Source organism: Hibiscus syriacus, unplaced genomic scaffold (genome assembly GCF_006381635.1).
Source record: "Hibiscus syriacus cultivar Baekdansim isolate YM2019G1 unplaced genomic scaffold, ASM638163v2 tig00110403_pilon, whole genome shotgun sequence".
NCBI classification, from domain to species: domain Eukaryota; kingdom Viridiplantae; phylum Streptophyta; class Magnoliopsida; order Malvales; family Malvaceae; genus Hibiscus; species Hibiscus syriacus.
This window is the reverse complement of record NW_024062723.1, coordinates 652,553-675,756: the sequence shown is the minus strand read 5'-3', so window position 1 is coordinate 675,756 and position 23,204 is coordinate 652,553. Positions and strand designations below refer to the sequence as shown.

The 23,204-nt window shown below is 34.2% G+C and overlaps 1 protein-coding gene and 1 pseudogene across 1 annotated transcript; both read right to left on the bottom strand.

Moving 5' to 3' along the window:
* Positions 1-4,412: 4,412 nt before the first annotated feature.
* Positions 4,413-19,867, bottom strand: LOC120123902 (annotated as a pseudogene).
* LOC120123872 (rust resistance kinase Lr10-like) lies at positions 9,228-12,300 on the bottom strand. Its single transcript, XM_039142678.1, has 3 exons — positions 11,556-12,300; positions 10,621-10,685; positions 9,228-10,437 (listed from the first exon to the last, which is right to left on the bottom strand). Exons 1-3 carry the CDS (start codon positions 12,278-12,280, stop codon positions 9,299-9,301), a joined length of 1,929 nt encoding a protein of 642 aa, XP_038998609.1. The 5' UTR covers positions 12,281-12,300; the 3' UTR covers positions 9,228-9,298.
* Positions 19,868-23,204: the final 3,337 nt, after the last annotated feature.

Below are 23,204 nucleotides of genomic sequence, written 5' to 3'. Positions count from 1 at the left end.
AAAGTCCTTGTGGAGAAAAATCTACTTCCAGGCTTAACAAAGGTATCACTTACTTTGTGTGAGCATTGCATAACAAGTAAGCAGCACCGGTTGAAATTCAACACATCAAATTCTAGAGGCAAAAGTGTTCTAGAATTGGTTCACTATGACGTATGGCAAGCACCAGTAACATCCCTAGGTGGAGCAAAATACTTTGTCTCATTTATTGATGACTACTCCAGGAGATGTTGGGTGCACCCTATTAAGAAGAAGTCAGACGTGTTTTCAACTTTCAAAAACTTCAAAGCGTGGGTGGAACTTGATTCTGGAAATAAGATCAAGTGTTTCAGAACAGATAATGGAGGAGAATACACAAGCGAAGAATTTGATGACTTTTGTAGGAAAGAAGGCATCAAAAGACAGTTCACAGTGGCGAACACTCCTCAACAAAATAGAGTGGCAGAGCGGATGAATAGAACCTTGTTAGAAACAACAAGAGCAATGTTGAGGGATGCAGGCCTAAAAAAATCATTCTGGGCAGAAGCAGTCAATACCGCCTGTTATTTCGTGAATAGAGCTCCATCAATTGTAATAGAGCTGAAGACACCAATGGAGATGTGGACTGGTAAACCAGCTGATTATTCAAACCTCCATGTATTTGGAAGTATTGTGTACATGATGTACAACTTCCAAGAAATTTCAAAGTTGGATCCAAAATCCAGGAAATGCAAATTCTTGGGGTATGCTGATGGAGTAAAGGGGTATCGCTTGTGGGATCCCATTGCCCGCAAAGTGATCATCAGCAGAGATGTTATCTTTATAGAAGATAAACTACAAAGAAAAGAAGACGATGATAGCGCTGAAAAGTTAGAGACTACTCAGATACATGTGGAAAAAGAGTTTGAACAAAGAGATTCTTCTGAAGCAGAACCGACACATGATGAACAAGAACCAGAGAGTTCTGAAGCTCCAACAACTCGTCAATCAGATCGTGTGAGAAGACGTCCCAATTGGCACTCAGATTATGTTATAGAAGTTAATATTGTATACTGCCTTTTAACAGAGGACGGTGAGCCATCAACATACCATGAGGCAATAAACAACTCAGATGCTTCACTATGGATGATGGCGATGCAAGAGCAAATTGAAGCCCTTCATAAAAATAATACATGAGACCTTGTGCCACTACCACAAGGAAGGAAGCCAATTGGTAACAAATGGGTCTTCAAAATCAAGCGAAATGGTGATGATCAAGTTGAGAGGTATCGTGCAAGACTGGTGGTCAAAAGATATCCTCAAAAAGAAGGTATTGATTTCAATGAAATTTTTTCTCCTATGGTTCGACTAACAACAATTCGAGTAGTTTTTGCAATGTGTGCTACATTGGACTTACATCTAGAGCAGCTAGATGTTAAAACAACTTTTCTTCATGGAAATCTTGAAGAAGAGATTTACATGCTCCAGCCTGAAGGTTTTGAAGAAAAAGAAAAGAAGAACTTGGTTTGCAAGTTGAACAAATCTCTGTACGGTCTAAAGCATGCGCCAAGGTGTTGGTATAAGAGATTTAATTCCTTCATTATGTGCCTTGGATACAACAGACTTAATGCAGACCCTTGTGCTTATTTCAAGAGGTTTGGTGATAACAATTTTGTTATATTACTGTTGTATGTGGATGACATGTTGGTTGCAGGACCCAACAAGATCATATTGAAGAATTGAAGGCACAACTGGCTAGGGAATTTGAAATGAAGGACTTGGGATCAACAAACAAGATTCTAGGGATGCAAATTCACCGAGACAGAAGTAATAGGAAGATTTGGCTTTCACAAAAGAATTACTTGAAGAAGATCTTGTCACGATTCAACATGCACAACTGTAAGCCAATTTCTACCCCTCTTCCTATTAACTTCAAATTATCCTCCAGTATGAGTCCTAGCAGTGAAGAAGAGAGGATGAAGATGTCTCGAGTACCGTATGCATCAGCAGTAGGAAGTTTAATGTTCGCTATGATATGCACAAGACCAGACATTGCACAAGCAGTGGGAGTGGTTAGTCGGTACATAGCGAATCCAGGAAAAGAGCATTGGAATACAGTAAAGAGGATCCTGAGATACATCAAAGGGACCTCAAATATTGCATTATGTTACGGAGGATCAAACTTACTAATAAATGGGTATATAGATTCTGACTATGCAAGGGATTTGGATAAAAGCAAATCTACTACAAGATATGTGTTCAAAGTTGCTGGTGGAGCTGTAAGACGGGTTTCAAAATTGCAGTTAGTTGTGGCTACATCCACAACAGAGGCGTAATATGTAGCAGCTACACAAGCCAGTAAAGAAGCAATTTGGTTGAAGATGCTATTGGAGGAGCTTGGGCACAATCAAGAGTATGTCTATCTGTTTTGTGACAGTCAAAGTGCCTTGTATCTAGCAAGGAATCCAACATTTCATTCAAGGAAAAAGCACATACGGGTTCAGTACCATTTCATTCGTGAAAAGGTGGAAGAAGGAACGGTAGATATGCAAAAGATCCACACCAAAGACAACATAGCAGATTTCATGACAAAGGCGATCAATGTTAATAAATTTACCTGGTGTCGATCCTCCTGTGGCCTGTCAGAGACGTAAGCAACATGATGGTACAAGGTAGAAAGAATGGTGTGAAGATATGATTGTTCCAATCAAATCTTCAAGTGGGAGATTGTTAAAAGTAAACAAAACGGCTGAATTTTTTGGTTCAACAAGTGGGGCGGCTAGTGGTTAAATTTGGCCACCAAATTGATAAAAAAATAGATGGTAAAACTACACATTTAGTCATTGTACTTTAGGGTATTTACAAGATTAAGTCCTTAAGATTTAGCTATAAATACCCTAGCCTATTTAGCTTCAAAACCATCCCAAAGCATTCTAGCTTTCTTCCAAATACTAGAGAATTTAGAGAGTTTCTTGAGAGTTGTTTTCTCCTTTTTATCAAGAGAGAATTATCATTGTTTTCTCCTTGGTAGATCGAGAGAGGTTGTAATTCTTATTTTCTCATAATGAAATTCTTCTACCGTTGCCCGTGGTTTTTACCCTAAATTTTTAGGGATTTTTCACGTAAATTTTGTGTCTCTTTTATCTTCATTTTTATTTTCCTCAAATTATCAGTTGCGATTTTGCTCTATCCGATAGCCGTCTTCCGCAACACAAACAACATTTGATCTGCTGCTTATGGTAATAGAATCCATTGATGTAGTTGGCTCATCATTAGGCTCTCACCACCGTGAACCTCCGATGATGTGTCAAGAGGAAGTTGATGAAATGGCTTTGGAGGCATTTCAAGTAAGTCATCCTCATTTTCAAGCGTCCTTAATTAACACTTTACTCATCGATGCAGGCAGTAATTGTACACGCCAAAAAGGCTGTTATTATCATCTTCCTCACCATCACCTTGTAATCATCAGAAACATCTCCAAGCTCAGTGTCCTCGCCTTGATCCAATCGGTCATAAATCCAAGACGAAAAATAAATTTGACTGGTGTGCTTAGCAAATGCATTCGCATTCTTTATCCTTTCCACCATTTTCATTAGTAACTCCCGAAGTTATAAACATCGGCTTTGTATGAGATGCCTTCCAGGTTTTTGTATACCAATTCGGGGGCAATATATCCTATTGTTCCGCGTGCTGCTGTAAGAGAGACAAAAAGTATTCCAGGCAAGGTCCTCTGCATGATGAGTCCAGCTTTTTCTAAAGGAAAAAGACATAATGGAAAACATCAGTACTTTATGAGACCAACATGATGAACCCAGTAAATATCTTGCTAAAATAACTCCTCCTTTAAAAGAAAGGTAAAACCGAATGCATTGGTAAAATCGGATGAATATAAAGTTACCTATTATGTGCAAAATATAGCAGAACTAAAGCTAATTACCTGTTACTCCAACACGTAAAACACTAGTACCTGCAAGAATAATGCCATTAAAAAAGAAATTTATTTCAATATGAGGAAGCAAAAGTGTAAATCGATCAATAACGATGAAATCTGCTAATTACTCCAATTTTGATCACTATAAATTATTTTATAATAATTATTAAATTACATGACATTTTTATACATTATTAAAAATAAATCGTTTAATACTTATGTAACTCGTTTCTTACAGTTAAGAATGCAAAGAATATTTAGATTATATATGTTATAAAACAATTATACATTATCGATGTCATTTATATTTTGTTATTAAACTATTAACTTATGTTAATTTGATAACATGATACATTTAGTTTATTCAAGATGGAAAGTTAAAATTTCAAAGCTAATATCAGTATCAAATTTGTTCAATATTTAGTTATAAGTATATATCTGTGTTCATATGCTCCACATATAACATTATACAAGTACATATAAAATGCAAAATAATATAAAGATGCAAAGCGATGAAATGCTTCCGATCTCAAACCACATTTGATCTGCTGCTTATGGTAATATCATACTTTGATGTAGTTGGCTCATTAATATTGGGGCTCTCACCACCATGAACCTCCGATGATGTGTCAAGAGGAAGTTGATAAAATGGTTTTGGAGACATTTCAAGTAACTCATCCTCATTTTCAAGCATCCTCAACACTTTACTCATCGATGGACAATTTGTAGACAGTAATTGTACACACCAAAAGGCTATTATTATCATCTTCCTCTCCATTACTTTGTCATCATCAGAAGCATATCCAAGCTCCATGTCCTCACCTTGATTCAATCGGTCGTAAATCCAAGATGGAAAATAGATCTGACTGGTGTGATCAGCAAATGCATTCACATTCTTTCTCCTTCCCACCATTTCCATCAGTAACATCCCGACACTAAAAACATCGGCTTTGTATGAGATGCCTCCCAGGTTTCTGTATACCAATTCGGGAGCAATATATCTTTGTGTTCCGTGTGCCGCTGTGAGAGAGATGATGCTATCATCTACTGAATACAATTTAACAAGACCAAAATCTGAAACTTTTGGACTTGAAATTATTGTCAAGAAGAATATTGTGTGGCTTGATATTAAAATGCAGAATTTGCATGTCACACCCTCGATGCAAGTAGTCGATTCCTCGAGCCACACCAAACACAATCTCAAACATCTTTTTCCAGCCCAAAATGTTCTTATTTTCTTATGTGAATATGATTTTATCGAAAGATCCATTTAACACGAAGTCGTATACAAGAGTTTGCTTTGATCCCTCTGCACAGAATCCAAAAAGTTTTGCCACATTAGCATGATGAATCCTCCCAATAGAGGCAACTTCACCTTTTGATTTGCCAAGTAATTTTACGGCCACATGATGTCCACTATGAGGCTTTCCTTTGAACACGGAGCCGTAGCCCCCTTCACCTAATTTTTCTTTGAAACCTCTGGTCATTTTTCTGATTTCTTTAAAAGAATATCTGATCGGAACTAGATTGTTTTGTATTTGAAGGAACTCTTCGATCTTATCATCGACTGATAGATGTATCCTGCTCCATTTATAAGCAACAAGCACAAGCAAAAAAAGTATCCCAGGCAAAGTCAATAATATTAGGACAACCATGAAGAAAAACAAATTGGAACACATTAGTAGTTGTGAAATAAATCCAGTAACATGTTACCTACATTCTCAAAAAGTCTGTAAACCTAAAATCAGATTAGCTTTTTGTTTCTATTTCACAGTTTTTCTTATACATGCAAACGGAGTCCAAAAGCATACCTGTCCCTTCAACAACTTCAACAACGTGATCATAAGTTTCTGTAGAAATACAAGACAAGAGATATATGCATATCAATATTACTAAGGAACAGACGAGGTAAAGTATAAGTAAAAATAATGCAAATGAACTCTGTAAATCATACTTTTATACATTTCATGACTAGGTGGTTGGTCGAGCCCATGGAAAATGAAATGTTCAAAGCTCTTCCAATATCTTCCGAAGCCGAATTGCACATTATACAATCTGCAATATGAAGTATGAACACACCCAAATAAACAGAGTGACCCGTTTCATCCATAAACTCAATAAATGTTTTCATATTATAAACGATATCAACAATTAGCCGATACTAATTACAGTTTTAACATTAGATTAGATTTGATAAAAAACTTTATCAGCAATTATTTATGATGTTAAAATTCAAGCCTTCATCGATATTGATGTTTAGCTATACTTTCCACCGTTAATATATAGTTTATTTCACGACAAATTATTTTAAGAAATCTACAAGATAGACAATATCTGATTCACATGTAATCGACACAAAAAAACCTATTTAAGCGGTAAAAAGCAGTAAAGGGATACGCAATTGTTTTAAACAAAAAAGTCTCAAGTTGATGATGTATTCAAGCATACTAAGAGATCCTTCGAAGAAACTTACTCGTCTTGAAATGAAAGTTTGTTGCCCCTGCAAGACCCCTTGAAGTAGTACTCCCGCTTCCATTCAAGAAAAACACCTTCAGATAGCTTATTGTAGATACCCATCGTAGACATGGCTAAGATATTACGAACCCCAATTGGATTCCGGCCTTCCACAGTGCAGGATTGACTGAAATCAGATGGCATGGTATTTTGATCTAAAAAGTAGAAATAGGAAGAGGCATTGGTGGAGTTGATGCTACAACGAGAGGCTGAAATATAGATAGGTGACTCTATAGGTTCCGTGCAATTCACAACATACATAATTCTAGAATCAAGATTGTAATTATAATAATAATAATCAAAATAATGCAATTGACTCGATTTTCACAGAAAGAATAATAATAAAAGTACATGGAACTAAGAGGAAGGGAGTTGCAATCATCCATGTCGAGGCCCGCATCAACCACTCGCATCATGTAATTTTCATATAATATTATGTTAATATAGAATTTCCCCTCTCTCAAAACCAAAGTGGTGCGGTTAGTCTTGTCACACTCAAGTTCAAGGTTATGGTGACCACAGTGAGTAGGTTGGTTTTTCAATCGCAATGGGTAACTGATATTCAAGCTTCCACAAAAAACAGATCCACAATCCTGGTTTAGATGCCTGGCGAGGCAAGCACCAGGAAATACAAATACAACTAAAGCAAAAGCGGCCATTAGCTGACCCAACCATGGCAATGTAGCTTTTAATTGTGGCACGCTAAAAGTTTTGGGCAGGGAAGAAGAAGAAGAACAATGGGAACTGGGGGGGTTAACAACTAAGTATCTAACTAAATCCAGGCAAACTTATTAGAGAACTCGAGCCTGAGAAGAAGCATTAATGGGGACTGAAGACTTTGACTTTGCCCATGTTTGAGAGAAACCAACAGTCGGATCCTAAAGCCGCCGTACATAGCTACAGCTTACAGGGTCTGGCCTCTTTTACTTTTCGGGGAACCGAACGAGGCGCACGAGAGAAAAGGCAGTATGAACTGCACACCTTCCATTTGGACCATCTATTACTATTGGCAGACAAGCCCTCGTCATCTCAATCATCCCATGAAGACCCACAAAATTCTATTCGCTGTTAGTTCAAATACGTCACGTAATTTATACGTCGTAAGTCATATTCTAGCTAGGCCTCTAAACGAACTGAACGCACACGAACGGAGGTATGTTCATGTTCGTACATTTAATAAATAAACGAACACGAACATAAATGAACAAATTTTTTTTGTTCATGTTCGTTTATTAAGGAATATAACTTGTTCATGTTTGTTCATTTAATAAATAAACGAACATAAACGAACATGAACATAAACGAACACGAACATAAATGAACACGAACATAAACGTTAGAGACCCTACCTAGGGGTGTAAACGAGCCGGGTCGAGCTCGAGTATTGCTGAGCTCGACTCGAACTCGAAAACTTTCAAAGTCAGCTCGACTTGACTCGAAAACTCGCGAGCTGAAAATTATCAAGCTCGATTCGAACTCGAAATATAATATTGAAACTCGACTCGAACTCGAAAAGGCTCGAACTCAAAAAAAAAATTAAGAGCTCAATTAAAACTCGAGACTCGAGTTGATGGCGCAGTCACATAGGGTTCCGGCACAGTGGATGTTGACGGTGCTGGGTATGCAGCTTATGGATCGTTTAAAAAGAACTAAACCATGTTAATATTATTGGGTTTTCCAAATAAAATTGTGTTAATTATGGAGTTTGTCATCAGAATATCATATTAATTAATATTTTTAAGATACTTATAAATTGGTCACCAAAATTGATTTAAGAAGATTGGGTTAAATATAAATGAATGAACATAAACGAACATAACCGAACGTTCACGAACGTAAATGAACAAACGAGACCTATGTTCATGTTCGTTCATTTAATTAAACGAACACAAAATCTTGTTCATGCTCGTTCATTTAATAAATAAACGCACATAAACGAACTTCCCGCCACACGATTCATGAATGGTTCGCTGAACATTCAGTTCATTTACGGGACTAATTCTAGCCCAACAACTGCGTCACGTTAGACATGATTTTCATGAAAGATTTGTTGGATTAAGGATTTCCAAAAATGAGCCAGGGTGATGTTTCTTGGCAGAAGTGAGGAGGACCAAGGGGTCAGCACTTTTCCCAATTTAGTACCTCTATTTTTAGTCATCTTTCATTTAACCTCACTATTTTCATTCAATAGCTTTACGTATACGACGCAATCTATATTCCAGCTTAACATATATATCACTTTTGAGGTACAAGTATTTTAAAATAACCATAGCCGTCAACATTTTTGGAGCCTGAGCGAAAACTAAAAAATAAGTCATATATAATGAAAATATATTTTATTATTTTGAACAATTAATTTAATATTATGTTAATATATCATAGAAAAAATTTTAAATCATGAGCCCTCGGTTATAAAGATAGAAAGTATGGACTATTTTATAAAATTTAAAAATTAGGGGCCTCTAGTTATAAACCTCGATCGAAAACTAAAAATAAAACCCAATAGAACAAAAATATATAGGGATTATGTTGAGATTTATCCCTTTTGTTCAATACTTATGTAACACGTTTCCTACTAGTTAAAGTTAGTCGTTCAATACTTATGTAACTTGTATCTTACCGGTTAAGAATGCAAAGAATATTTAGATTATACATGTTTTAATATAATTATACGTTTTTAGTCTCCCTTATTTTTGTTATAAAACTAATAATTTATGTTAATTTGATAACATGACACATTTAGCTTATTCAAGAAAGAAAGTTAAATTTCAAAGCTAATATCAGTATCAAATTTGTTCAATATTTAGTTCTAAGTATATATCCGTGTACATATGCTCCACATATAACATCATACAAGTACATATAAAATGCAAAATAATATAAAGCTGCAAAGCAATCTCAAACCACATTTGATCTGCTGTTTATGGTAATAGAATCCATTGATGTAGTTGGCTCATCATTAGGGCTCTCACCACCGTGAACCTCCGATGATGTGTCAAGAGGAAGTTCATGAAATGGCTTTGGAGGCATTTCAAGTAACTCATCCTCATTTTCAAGCATCCTCAAGACTTTACTCATCGATGGACGATCAGCGGAATGTAATTGTATGCACCAAAAGGCTGTTATTAGCATCTTCCTAACCATTACTTTTTCATCATCAGAAGCATCTCCAAGCTCCATGTCCTCTCCTTGATCCAATCGGTCATAAATCCAAGACGGAAAATAGATTTGACTGGTGTGATCGGCAAATGCATTCACATTCTTTCTCCTTCCCACCGTTTCCATTAGTAACATCCCGAAACTATAAACATCGGCTTTGTATGAAATGCCTCCTAGGTTTTTGTATACCAATTCGGGAGCTATGTATCCTATTGTTCCCCGTGCTGAGGTGAGAGACACGACGCTCTCATCGACTGAATACAATTTAGCAAGACCAAAATCCGAAACTTTTGGATTGAAATTGTGGTCTAGAAGAATATTGTGTGGTTTGATATCAAAATGCAAAATTTGCATGTCACACCCTCGATGCAAGTAGTCGATTCCTCGAGCCACCCCAAGCGCAATCTCAAGCATCTTTTTCCAGCCCAGAGCGTTCTTATTTTCTTCCGTAAATATGATTTTATCCAAAGATCCATTTGGCATGAAGTCGTATACAAGTGCTTGCTTTGATCCCTCCACACAAAATCCAACGAGTTTTGCCACATTAGCATGATGGATTCTCCCAATAGAGGCAACTTCATTTATGAAATCTTGGCCATTACCCTTTGATTTGCCAAGCAATTTCACTGCCACATGATGTCCACTGCGAAGCTTTCCTTTAAACACGGAGCCGTAGCCCCCTTCACCTAATTTTTCTTTGAATTTTTTTGTCATTTTTCTGATTTGTTTAAAGGAGTATCTAATTGGTGAGAGATTGTGGTTTTGAAGGAATTCTTCAATCTTATCATCAGCTGATAAATGACTTCTTCTCCATTTGTAGGTAACAAGCACAACCAAACAAAGTATTCCAAGCAGGGTCCTCAGCGTGATGAGTCCAACTTTTTTTTAACGGAAAAAGACATAATGGAAAACATTAGTACTTTATGAGATCAACACAGTAAATGTCTTGCTTAGATAACTACTCCTTTAAAAGAAAGGTAAAATTGAATGCATTGGTAAAATCTGATCAATATAAAGTTACCCATTATGAGCAAAATATAGCAGAACTAAAGCTAATTTACCTGTTACTCCAACACATAAAACGCTAGCAACTGCAGATTGCAAGACATATAGCGAGCCGTATAACCTAGATCCCATTTAAATATTAGTGTAAATTGCTAAAAAAACCCCCAACAAAATAGACAATATCTGAGTGACATAATTGACACAACAATAATTAAAATGGATATAAATTTGGGTAAACTATACCGTTCACTATTTAACTCTGCTCTCTCTCCTATTTCATTCACTGTACTCAATTTTTTAATTTAATCATTAAATTTTCAAATTATTATTGTTTTGTCACTACAAATTACTTTATTATTATTATTTCATTGCATTTTTATATATTATTATATATAAAAATAATTTAAAAAGATTTAAAATAATCACTGCCTCTTCTCGTCACTGTTGACTACTTTCGACTTTTGGAATCGGTAGCCATCTATGACCATTGGCATTTCAATTTTCTCACTTTTGACCGGATTCAGAGCATGTTTCGATAAAGTAGATGTCGTATTCAGACTCGGGAGATCAAGTTGAAGTAACCAATGATATCTGGGACCGAAAGATCACCATTTACGGCCGTTGGTGGTGGTGTCCAACGACGAAAAGCAATAGACGGTTACCATATGGGTTTAATTTTATATTTTAAATTATTTTTATACTAAATAATAATAAAAAAGGCCACATCATACCAAATAATAATAATATAATTCAGTGACCAAAACAAAAATAATTCAAAAGTTCAGTGAGAAAATTAAAAAAATGAAAATATAGTGAGTGAAATAGTAGAAAGAATAAAGTTAAGTAGAAATGGTATAGTTTACCCTGTAATTTTAACATAAAAGAAAGAAGTGAGTCAAACTAAACAAAAAGCATAGGCAAATGCTTTAAGCAAAAAATGTAAAGTTAATGATGTATTACTAAAACACTGAGATTCTTTGGAGAAACTTACACGTCTTGAAATGAAACTTTGTGGCTGATGCAATTCTCCTTGAAGTAGTACTCCGTCATCCATGTAAGCAGAACTCCCTCAGATAGCTTGTTGTAGATATCCAGCGTAGACATGCCTGAGATATTATGAACCCAAATTGAAACCTCCACTTCCAAAGTGCAGGATTGACTGAAATTAGACAGCGGGGTTCTTCCGTCTAAAAAGTAGAAATAGGAAGAGACATTGGAGTTGATCCTACAACGAGATGCTGGAATATAGAGAGCTGACTCTATAGGTTTCGTGCAATTCACAACATACATAAGGCTAAGATTATAATCATAATAAAATTGAATAGGTTTTTCACAGTCAAGATAAGGACTATAATAATATACGGAAGAGAGAGGAAGGGAGTTGCAATCATCCATGTCGAGGCCCGCATCAACTACTCGCATCGTGTAATTTTCATAAAATATTTCTTCGACTGAGAATTTCCCCTCTCTCGCAACCACAGTGGTGCGGTTATTTTTGTCACACTCAACTTCATACCTACGGTGACCACAGTGAGGAGGTTGGGTTTTCAACCGGAATGGGTAACTGATATTCAAGCTTCCACAAAAAACAGACCCACAATCCTGATTTACATGCCTGGCGAGGCAAGCACCAGGAAATACAAATACAACTAAAGCAAAAGCAAAAGCGGCCATTAGCTGACCCAACCATGGCAGCTTTGCTTTTAATTGTGGCATTACAACAACAACAATTGAGGATTAACAATGGAGTTTTCCACTAAATCCAGCCAAACATATAGCAAGTCGGTGAGTTAGAAGACTTTGACTAAGAAGACTTGGACCAACTATCTTTTAATAAATAATCTCTTATAGTTACTTCATATTAATAAATAAAAATAAGGTTAACTATAGTTAACAGTTAGCAAATGAAGTGACGTGACGTGATATTTTGGTATAATCACAAATTTGGTCCTTATTATTTCTATATTATTTTAATTCAATCATATTTTAAAATAAATTTAATCCTCTAATCGAATGATACCATGTGTCATTTATTAAATATATTTTATTCTTATATTAACTTCAAAATATTTTAATATAAAATATATAATTTTAAATTAAAAATAAAATAAAATATATATAAATTAAGTTAATAATAAAACATATTCAATAAATTAGTATAAAAATATTTTTAAAAGTTAATATATATATAATATTATGAAAATGACACATGGCATCATTTGATTGGATGATTAAATTTATTTTAATAATTTAAAAGTAAGACTAAATTGAGAGAATATGTAAATAACATGGATTAAATGTGTGATTATAAATAATATTTAACGACAGTTAACTCGTGGTCACCACATCTTAATTAAATAAAAACAAAAGTGATTATATATTATGTTTTTTGAAATCAGTGAGGAAAAATTGACAAAATACAAAACTAAGTGATCAATCATGTAGTTTACCCAAGAAAATATTAAAACATATATGTTTATAAATCTAATTGGTCGAGTAATAAAAAACTTGATAAATTATGCTTTTACTACCTAAATGATCAATTTTGGTTCGTTTTAGTACCTAAGCTTTCTATTTTTTTCTCCAAAAACAATACCTAAAGTTTAGTTGCTTTTGTTTCATTTTAGTACCCGTCGTTAAAAACTTCAGTTTTTATTTCATTTTATTACCACACCATTAAAAACTTTAGTTTTTGTTTCGTTTTAGTACTCGTTCAAAATTAAACGTTAAGTTTTAAAAAATTAAAAGTTTAAATACTAAAACGGATTAAAATTGATAGTTTAGATACTGTACATGTAATTTACCGAAATTGCAGGAAATGGAAGAAGACTCGTTGGACTAGGAAATTTCGAGGTAGGGTGAAGTTAGAAGTGAGGAGGACCAAAGGGACAATACTTTTCTCAATATAATACTTTTCTAATTCTTTTTTTCTTCATTTAACGTCATTATTATCATTCAATAGCTTAACATATACGATACAAGCTACATTTAGCTTAACATATATATCATTTTAATGGTATAATTATTATTTTTTTGGTTAAGCTAAGATAATTACAAAATAATATTTATTCTAAATACTCTCAATCATTTCATAATGAATGTTCAATCACCTAATTACAGTCGTTGGTGTTCGAACCCGTGACTTCTAGAAACAATAACAATTCATTTAACCACTGAGATAAATTGATTCGTGCTAGATATACAATTATTTTTTAAATAACTTAAAAGGTTTTGGTTTAATAGTAAAATTCGAAGTTTTTAAAAACTAAGTATGGGTTTCGTCCTATATATATATATATAATATTTTTTAATATTTAAAAAGTATTAATTATAAATATTATAATGATAATATTATCGTAAAAAAATACTATTACATATAAAAGACAACTTAATATAAACCTACAATCAAAATAAATACATCAATTGGAAGTCGCTACTTCTATAATACAACAGTAACAATGATATCAATAGGATTAAAACTTAATCAAACACTATACTTTATTACTCCCTTAAAACACATATTTTCACTGATTCACGCAATTAGTTTTTGTGTTTTTTCCTTAAAACACTTGGACAATCGCTAGAGCTTCATTTTTTTATAGGTTTCCTAATTTTTTATTATATTTTTTATTTTTATAATTGAATCTTTTAAAATGTCTGAGACGGCTCTGTGAACATATATGTATTAATAATAATAAAAATTCATACTAGACGAACACAAATAAAATTTCAAGGTAAATGTCATCAATAAAATGAACAATTAACCTTAAGAAAATTAGATTTCAGGGTGAGTATGTAACCACTCTTTACATACATTTTAACTAATGTTTCTTTGTAGAAGAGACGAAGACATAAAAAAATATAAGAGTTTATGAGGAGAAGAAAGTAGTTTAGATTCTTTCTTTTAGTCGTGGTTAAGAGGCATTTATAGTGATTTTTTCTTATGGTGTTAGACATAGAATAATTACAATCACTTTAGATCATTAAGCTAAATAGATTTGATTATCAGATCTTAAATTTCGTTTAAATAGATCATGTGTACCTATCAAAATTCTTGTATGTAAACTATAGCCGCTTCAAAACTCAATCTATTTGAAATTTTCTTCGGGAAGTTATATCCAGAATTAAAGTCGGGGTAACTTACATGTTTAGTAACTAAACTATCAATTTTAATCCGTTTTAGTATTTAAACTTTTATTTTTTTTAAAAGCGTACATAAACTTACGTGTTTAGTATCTAAATTATCAGTTTTGACCACTTTAAAATATAAAATAAATATAGAAGGTGGTTGAACGCCACCATCGACTGTTGTAGATGGTGACATTTTTGTCCCAAATTTCACGGATCATTTCGCTTCGACATCTTGAGTTCGAATTTGACCTCTATTCTATCGGAACTTGCTTCGAAGTCCACGAATTGGAGATCAAAAGTGAGGAAGCCGAAATATTTCACTCGAGATTTATGGGTTTTGGGACATTTTTCGGTGAAACAATGATCGCTTGTAAATGTATATGCTAAGGCAAGCAAATCTGTGCAAGTGTACACATCGATGCAAGTAATATAGTACTGAGTGAGTATCGTCTCCACGAGGATTGGAGGGCTTTTAAAAGATTGCTACAACTAAGAATATGTGTCACTAATTAATCCTAAGTATCTAAGTCTAATTATATAAACAAGGAAAATATGCAGTGGCAAATGGTAAGAACATATCGAAAAAAAAGTATGGTCGAGGCAAGAAAAATTGTAAAGTGAAGTGAGCAGAAAAGTTTTGTCGATGAAAGAAAAATATGCAAATGTAAACAAATAAAAGTTGTCAAGGCTAAAGTTATTAAAACACTGTAAATAGACTGGCAACCTCACACAATCAGTCTTCTAACGGATCACTTAGGTTGATTCTGCTATGGTGAGAAGTTATTTTATGCTAAGAATGATTTGGTATGCTATGCTTAGGCTGCCCGACAGGGTTATTGAGTATTCTAAGACGGTTGCTATGACAATACTACTTACCGTGAGCTACAACCCTTGGTTTTTCAGACTATTGTTGTGGCAATACTCCTCAGCATGAACTATAGTCGTTGTCTATCATACTCAAGCGTTTATCCCTTTTAGTCGATTGAAACTCTCTCCTTATCTCTAAGGCAAACAGGTTAAAACATCACCATCCCGGATCTATTTCATTGCTCACGTAGATCTATCTTAATTCTCTCGAATCTAATAATCTATTTCTAGAAAAATGGCAATCTCTCGAAAGCTCTTACAAGGTCTAGAAATGTTTCGCCTAGGCACCACGCAATCTCTCGAAGCTCTTACAGTGTCAAGGCAAAAGGTTAAAACAGATAACAAAACAACACTTAACAAAATCATACTTAATCATTCATTAAAGGTAAAATAAAATATCATCAACACCAAATAAAACAGTTTATGGTGTGGTTTACATCATCCCAAAAATATTCATTAAGTACAAGCCATTAGAAAAATAAAACATGAAGAACAAAAGGAAGAAAAACTCCTAGAACAGAGATCTGTTGTGACATCAGACCACCACCATGACTGCTCTAGTGCACCAACCTCTTTCGAGGGCCTGGTCGCTGCCCCGACAAAGCCTGGCTATGGAGGGCACCAAGGATGGACGAGTGGGGAACGTTGAAAAAAAGGATGTATCGGACGTCTTTTTCCAAGCCTAGGGTATTTTCTCTGTATGATTCTGAACACCTTATGAAGAGTTATAATAGGATATTTATAGTGGGTATTTCTAGGGTTTGGTGCCATTGGAAATTCCCTAAATACCCTTGAAATTAAACCCTTTTTGTGAATAACATAGTAGTTTGTGGTGATATCAAATTCTTTGATGAAGGCATGATTGCACGTGAGGTAGATTGGACAGCTGGCCATGTGACGTCAACAATTTTGTCTCGTACTGCATCAGACTGGCAAGATAAAACTCGCCTTGGCAAGAAAATTTGTTCCTTACTGTCTTCGTTTTCTGTTCTACTGGCCCTAGCAAATTAATTTGTCTCGGCAAATAAATTATTCCTCAGTCATTTCCTGCATCATCACAACCAACAATGAGCCTTTCTCATCAAGAACATCAGTTTAATCAAATAAACTATCTCGGAAAAAATTATCCACCACATGAAAATATGTCCTAAATGCAACTATATGCAGCTAAAATGCTATGTCAATGACTTTTAGACAATCAATAACTTAAGTAAAAAGACCTAAAATATAGTCTTTTTACGGAGTTATCAAACAACCACTAGATTCGAACTTAAGAGGTCAAGGCGAACCGACCCATGAAATTTGAGACTAAAAAGGCCACCGTATATGGCAGCCGATGACGACTAACGGTGGCATCCGACCACCTTCTGTTTTTATTTTATATTTAAAATTATTTTATATTAAATAATAATAAAAAATCACATTATACGAAAATAATAATAAACTAATTTAAAGTGATTAAAACATGAGTAATTCAAAAGTTTATTGAATAAAATAAATAAAAAAAATAGAAGTATATTAAGTAAAATAGGAAAGAGGGTAAACTTGAATGAAAAAATGGATAAGAATCAGAAAATACAAGTAGAAATAAAGCAAAAGCGGGCCATCAGGTGACCAAACAATAGCGGTTTTGGCATGCTACAATAATGTCTGGTATGGAAGAAGAACAAGAACGGGGGAGTACTAACGATGAAGTTTGCAACGAAATTCAGCCTTATTGCGGACATGTTTAGTATCTTAATTATCATATTTTGTTTTAATCATTCAATTATTTTTTTCAAAATTATAATTCGATTCGACTTGATCTAACATAATATAAAATAAGAATTTAATTAAAAAACAATAGATAGAGAGGTATTATAACAATTATTTATAAATTTATTTGAATAAATTATATTATTACCCCTGGTCGGGGTTAAAATTTTTTCACAGTCCACCCGAACCTAATCCAATTTCACTCCTCAAAAATATCGACTTAACTTGATCCGAATTAGATTTTTAAAAAAAAAATCTCATCTCATCAAATTAAATCGAAGTCCGTCAATTTAGAATTAAATCGTTGTCCTACACTGTAACCTACTCCTCAGTCTAATGTATGCATAGGGTTAGAAGAGATTCAACCGTTAATGTTATAGATTTTTTATTTATTCATCAAGTGTTCAATGTGAAGTTTATTTAAGATTACCCTTCACAGAACTTATAAAATTAAATTAGATTTATTAATCAATATTTTTAAATTTATAAATATTTGTAAGAATACTATGATTAGTTTAGCAGCAAAAATACATTAAAAAATGTTGATATAGTTTTGAAGAACCTGCTTATTCATCCAGTTTCCAACACGTATCAAAATTAAGACCATAAGTATACGGTATACCCGGTACTCCAATACATAAGCTACAAGCCTTATCTATAAAAATACAAAAAAAACAAAACAAAAGATAAATCAATATTACAAAGGATTACCAACGGAGTTGATTCAAGTAATAAGCAGTTGGTTATTTTGTATTCAGAAAATTTTCGCTGGAAGACTCACCCACCAAAGTCAGGTGTGTGAGCTGGGTCAGTCCAGATTAATCAAGATGAAACCTTAGAACTAGACGGCAACAAAAAAAAATCATACAGTAATCAATTTCGACTGATGTGTTTTATTGTTGGGAGGAACAAATGAGTTTCGTAGACACTTGACGATTCAATTCTTTTGGTCAAGAAGGAGAGCCACAGTTAGAACAGGAGCGATAGTTGACCGGTGTTTCTTTGTTGGGGGAAATGAAGACATAAAGAAAAATATAAGGGTGAAAGAGGAGAAGAAAGCAGTCAGCGTCACTTCTCTTAATTGTGATTGATAGGTATTTATAGTGACATTAGTTAATGCTGTCAAACATAAGATAACTACGATTACTCGTAAGTCAGCATGTCAAATAAATTTTATTATCAGATCTTGAATTTCGATTAGATAAATTACGTGTACATATCAAAAGTCTTGTATATAAACTATATTGCCAGTTCAAAACTTAGAAACTATAACACTCCTGTTGAGGCCTGCATCAGCCACTTTCATTGAACCATTTTCATAAAAGATTTCCGGTACAGTGAATTTGCCTTCTTCCAAAACAACAGTGGTGCGGTTGTTTTGATCACACACTCAAGTTCATACCTATGGTCACTGTAGACACCCGTTTTTGTCCGGGTCTTTTATATTGATTTTTTTATTTTATTATTATTATTATTATTATTATTACTAATTACAATTTACGTCTTGCAGGCCAATCCTGAGGCCCAAACCTGAAGCCCAACCAGTTTACAAGTACCCAACCCTAATCAATTCCCGAAGCCCACCAAGAGGCCCAATCCCAGAGCCCAACTAGCTAAACCTAACACCCATCAGCCAAACCCTAAACTTGATTCACCATAAGGCTATCATCTAACAACCAACCGCCACAGCCGTTTGGCCTTCCATCTCCCAGCCGTGCTTGAGGTGTCGATGGTGAATCCCGAGCCGGTCGTCATCAGCAATCTGGTCACACAGTGAAGCAAATGTCATCAACTGTGTATCAAACTTACCCCAAATCTAAAAAACCCATTAAAATAACACCCAAAAATCCCGAAAAATCTGGACTTTATTCACCCAAATCAGAGAAATCAAATCCTATCTACCTAGATATCATCATCATCTCACCAGAAATCCACATGGAAGAAAACATAAAAGACCAAAGAAGAGAAAATAGGGGATTCGGTGATAACCAGAAAAAAAATAGAGAGAGTGCTAAAAAAAAACAAAGTGAGGGAGATCTTACCCTTGTAGAAAACCTCGTCGTTGTAGCCTAGCCAGAACAGAGAAGGCCGTATTGAAGGTAAACTTTCCCTTATTTTGGATCTAGGGTTTTCGAATAGGGGGTTTCGGTTTTTGCTTGGGGTAGGAGAAGGGTTAGTGTTCAAAGGAAGAGAGAAGGGTTGGTCATGGGTTGATTTCTCAAGCCATCGCCGCTGGCTGCGGCGGCCGTGGTTCCTCTGCTTTCTCTCCACGACGGAGACAAAGGCAGAGAAGGAGAGAACATTGAGAGCTTCTTCTGTTCTCTATTTTTAAGAGAGAGGGGAAGATGGGGAAAATGAGGGGAATGGGAAATTGAAAGCCCATTTTAGGCTTAAATTATATGATTGAAACGACGTCGCATAGGGAGGCCGAGCGCCTGGGATTTTTGGGGTTAATATCCCATTTAGTCCTCGCTCCTTTGTAAACTCTTACCCGTGTCCTGGACTTTAGGGGTTAATGTTATATTTGGTCCTTGTAGTTTGTAAACCTTCGGTTTTCTTTCATGAATGGAAGTTTAATGGCCTTTCACTTTGAGCTCCTATCTTGTTTAACGTTGCAATTTAGTCCTTGTCTGTTTTAATTTTTTTTATGGTATTATTTCAATTTGGTCATGCTATTTTAGTATATTTTTATTTAAGTAATGTATATTTCATGTATTTCATTCCAGTCCTTATTTATTATTATTATGGTGTTTTTGTTTAAATTATAATGGTGGCCTGATATTTTATATCTTTTCATTTTGATCCCTATTTGTTCATTATTGTATTTTGGGTAAATACTTTGTTTTGAGCTCATATTTGTAATTATTTCATTTTAGTCATTGTTTTAGTTCATTGTGTATTTTTCTGTGGTATTCGAATCTGGCCACCACATTTATAAATCTTTTATTTTAGTCCTTGTTTTACTTTTTGGTTTAATTATTATTCAGCCTTCATGTTTCTGTTTTAATTTCAATCTAGTTCTAAGTATTATTTATGGCTTATTCACATTTCTGATGTTTGTATTAGTTGTTGTTTATGATTTAGGCCCTGTTTATTTTGTAATTACTTTTTAGCCCTGTTAATTTCTGCTTTTACTAATTTAGTCCATTATGTTTATGTATTTCTATTTTAGTCCTATTAATGTATGTAATGTCATTTTTGTGGATACTTGACTTTGGTCCCAATGTTTGTAATAGTTTCATTTTAGTCCTTGATTTTATATGTTAGGTATTTTTGTTAATGTTCGAATTTATCCCTGACATTTGTGAATATTTTATTTTATTCATTTATGTATGATTTTATTGTATTTGTTATTCGGTTATTTGTATTATGTAAATATTTTATTTTATATTTCCAATTACATTTATTTTCATTTTATTTTTATCTATGTAAGAAATATTCGATTATATTTTCAAGAACACGTATGCGTAGAATGGGCGTGGAAAGTACCACTTGGTCGAAGTGGTACGATCCGATACGGCATTTTAACGACATAGGAACTTGCAACAAGTCGAGTATATTTTACTAATTAATTTATTAAAATGATGTAATGTGTGGTACCTTAAGTGACGCTCACTTTATTTTATGTGAATGTAAATTTTAAATTTCATTTTATATTCGATACACGTTTTTTAAATAAATGATGAGAGAATATTCTTTAAAAGATAAGAAATAGACGAGTTAACTTTCCCGACGGAGGATTGTTAATCTCGAGATTTCTTTTCAAATTAAAGAATTTTCTCTGATAAAATAATTCGAAGTAAATTAATTAAATCTCAATAAACGAATCATATTTTAGTTTTATATTCAATTTGTAATTTCCACCATTTACGACGATATATAAGTGACTAAGTACCGATTTTGGGCGTTGTGAGGGGTGTTTACCCTTCCCTATACGTAACCGACTCCCGAATCCGTTTAAATGAATCTTTGGTAACACAGACCGAATCTTGTCTTTAAAAAAAATGATTTTTCTTAAAATTGTTTTAAAATACGTTTTTAGGTATTCGACCTACCTAACCCAAAGGTCGATGGCGACTCTTTTCAATTTTATTCAAATCAATCCAAATTTCCCAATTTTTCCAAATTAAAGTCATAATTGTTTTTAAAAATAATATTTAATTGTTTTAAAAAAAATGGTTATAACAGCTTGGCGACTCCGCTGGGGACTACTAGAGAGTCAGGCTGTCGGTCGCTTATATATGGTCGTTATGGTGGAAATTATAAGTTCGAATCTTTAGTAAAACTATGATCTATGTATTGAATTTTTATTTATTATTTTATCTCTTTATTTTTATATACTAACATTTTAATTGTTTTCATTTTTTACAGATATTTCTTAGTTCTCGTTGAGTGTTATTTTTTTATTTTCCCTGTTTTTGAGTCAAAGGTTTGTTTGTTTCTCCTCACACACATTACTTTCATTAGCATAACATGAGCTCTAGACATGAGCTTCGATCCAAATTACTTAGGGTGATTGCTTTACTCTCGTAAGAATTTATTCTTCGTATGAGTTTTAGCAAATAATCCATGGGATACATACCTTATACCTTCGTAGGAATTTATTCCTCGTATGGGTATAAGGCAGTGAATCCCCTCGAATTGAACTCGGTCCGTTTGAAACCTGTAATGGGTGAGGATTAAGGGTTTGGTAGCCCAAGGGGACACCGACATCAAGGACAATTCGAGTTCCTTTTTCCTGATAAGAGCCGAAACCATGCATATAATGAACCATAGAACGGTCACACTAGGTAAAGTCATACTGAACCTCTGTCCGTCAATAGGTACCCAAAATAGGCGTACACAATGGAGAAACCTACTCTAACCTTTTTATTTTTATTTTATTTATTTATTTTTGAGTGTGTAGAATAGATTTATTCTTTTAAAACATGTGAAATAGAATTTAGGTGCAGTTAGAATTTAATTAAATAAATTTAGGAGGGTAGAAAGCATGTTTGGGTAGGCCCTTTTTTGAGGAATATTATTCGGGTAGATAATACATAAATGGAGTAGATTTATTTCCCGTTTTACATATCTTTTTATGTTAAATTTATACAATTGTTTTGACTAACTGTTTTGTTTGTTTGTTTTTTTCATACTGCATAGACATATCATTAGAAAAGGCGATTGATCTGTGAGTATCGATAAAGTGGAAAGACTTTCACGATGGAAAGGAGTTTCCTAAACAAAGAAGTGAATCCAGCAGATGTAAGGAACTGGTCCGAAGCCAAGCAGAAAGAGCAGGGAGATAGTCTATCAGGGAACTACATGTCGGATCTGTCTGATTATACACCAGCTTTTTTAAAACAGAATGAGCTTCAGGGATTGAAAATAATTTGGGAAAGTTGGAATCTTATTGAGAGGCAAGCTTTTCAGCAGACTTATGGAGATATATTTCATCTGATATACGTGAAGGTAGATCCGGTTCTCATACGAAGCATAATACAGTTTTGGAATCCGGCCTATAGTTGTTTCACATTCAACCGAGAGGACATGACTCCAACCCTCGAGGAATACCAATTTCTGTTGAATTTGCCAAGCGTTAAAGTGGACAAAGTTTACTCCCGATCGATAAAAGGGCCTTCTTTTAAGTCAAAGCTTGCAAAGATCTCGGGCACAAGCGACAAATGGGTAAATGATCGCTTGCAACGCAAGGGAGAAAGTGAGGGAGTGCCGTGGTCTCACTTACAAAAGATAGCTGAAGCACACGTAGATGAAAACGTGCGTAGAGATGTATTTGCTTTGGGTATATATGGTTTGGTAATCTTTCCAAAATGTTTGGGGCTGATCAAGCTAGCAGTAGTCGATTTGGTTGAGAAGTTAGGAAGAGAGGTGAATCCAGTCCATG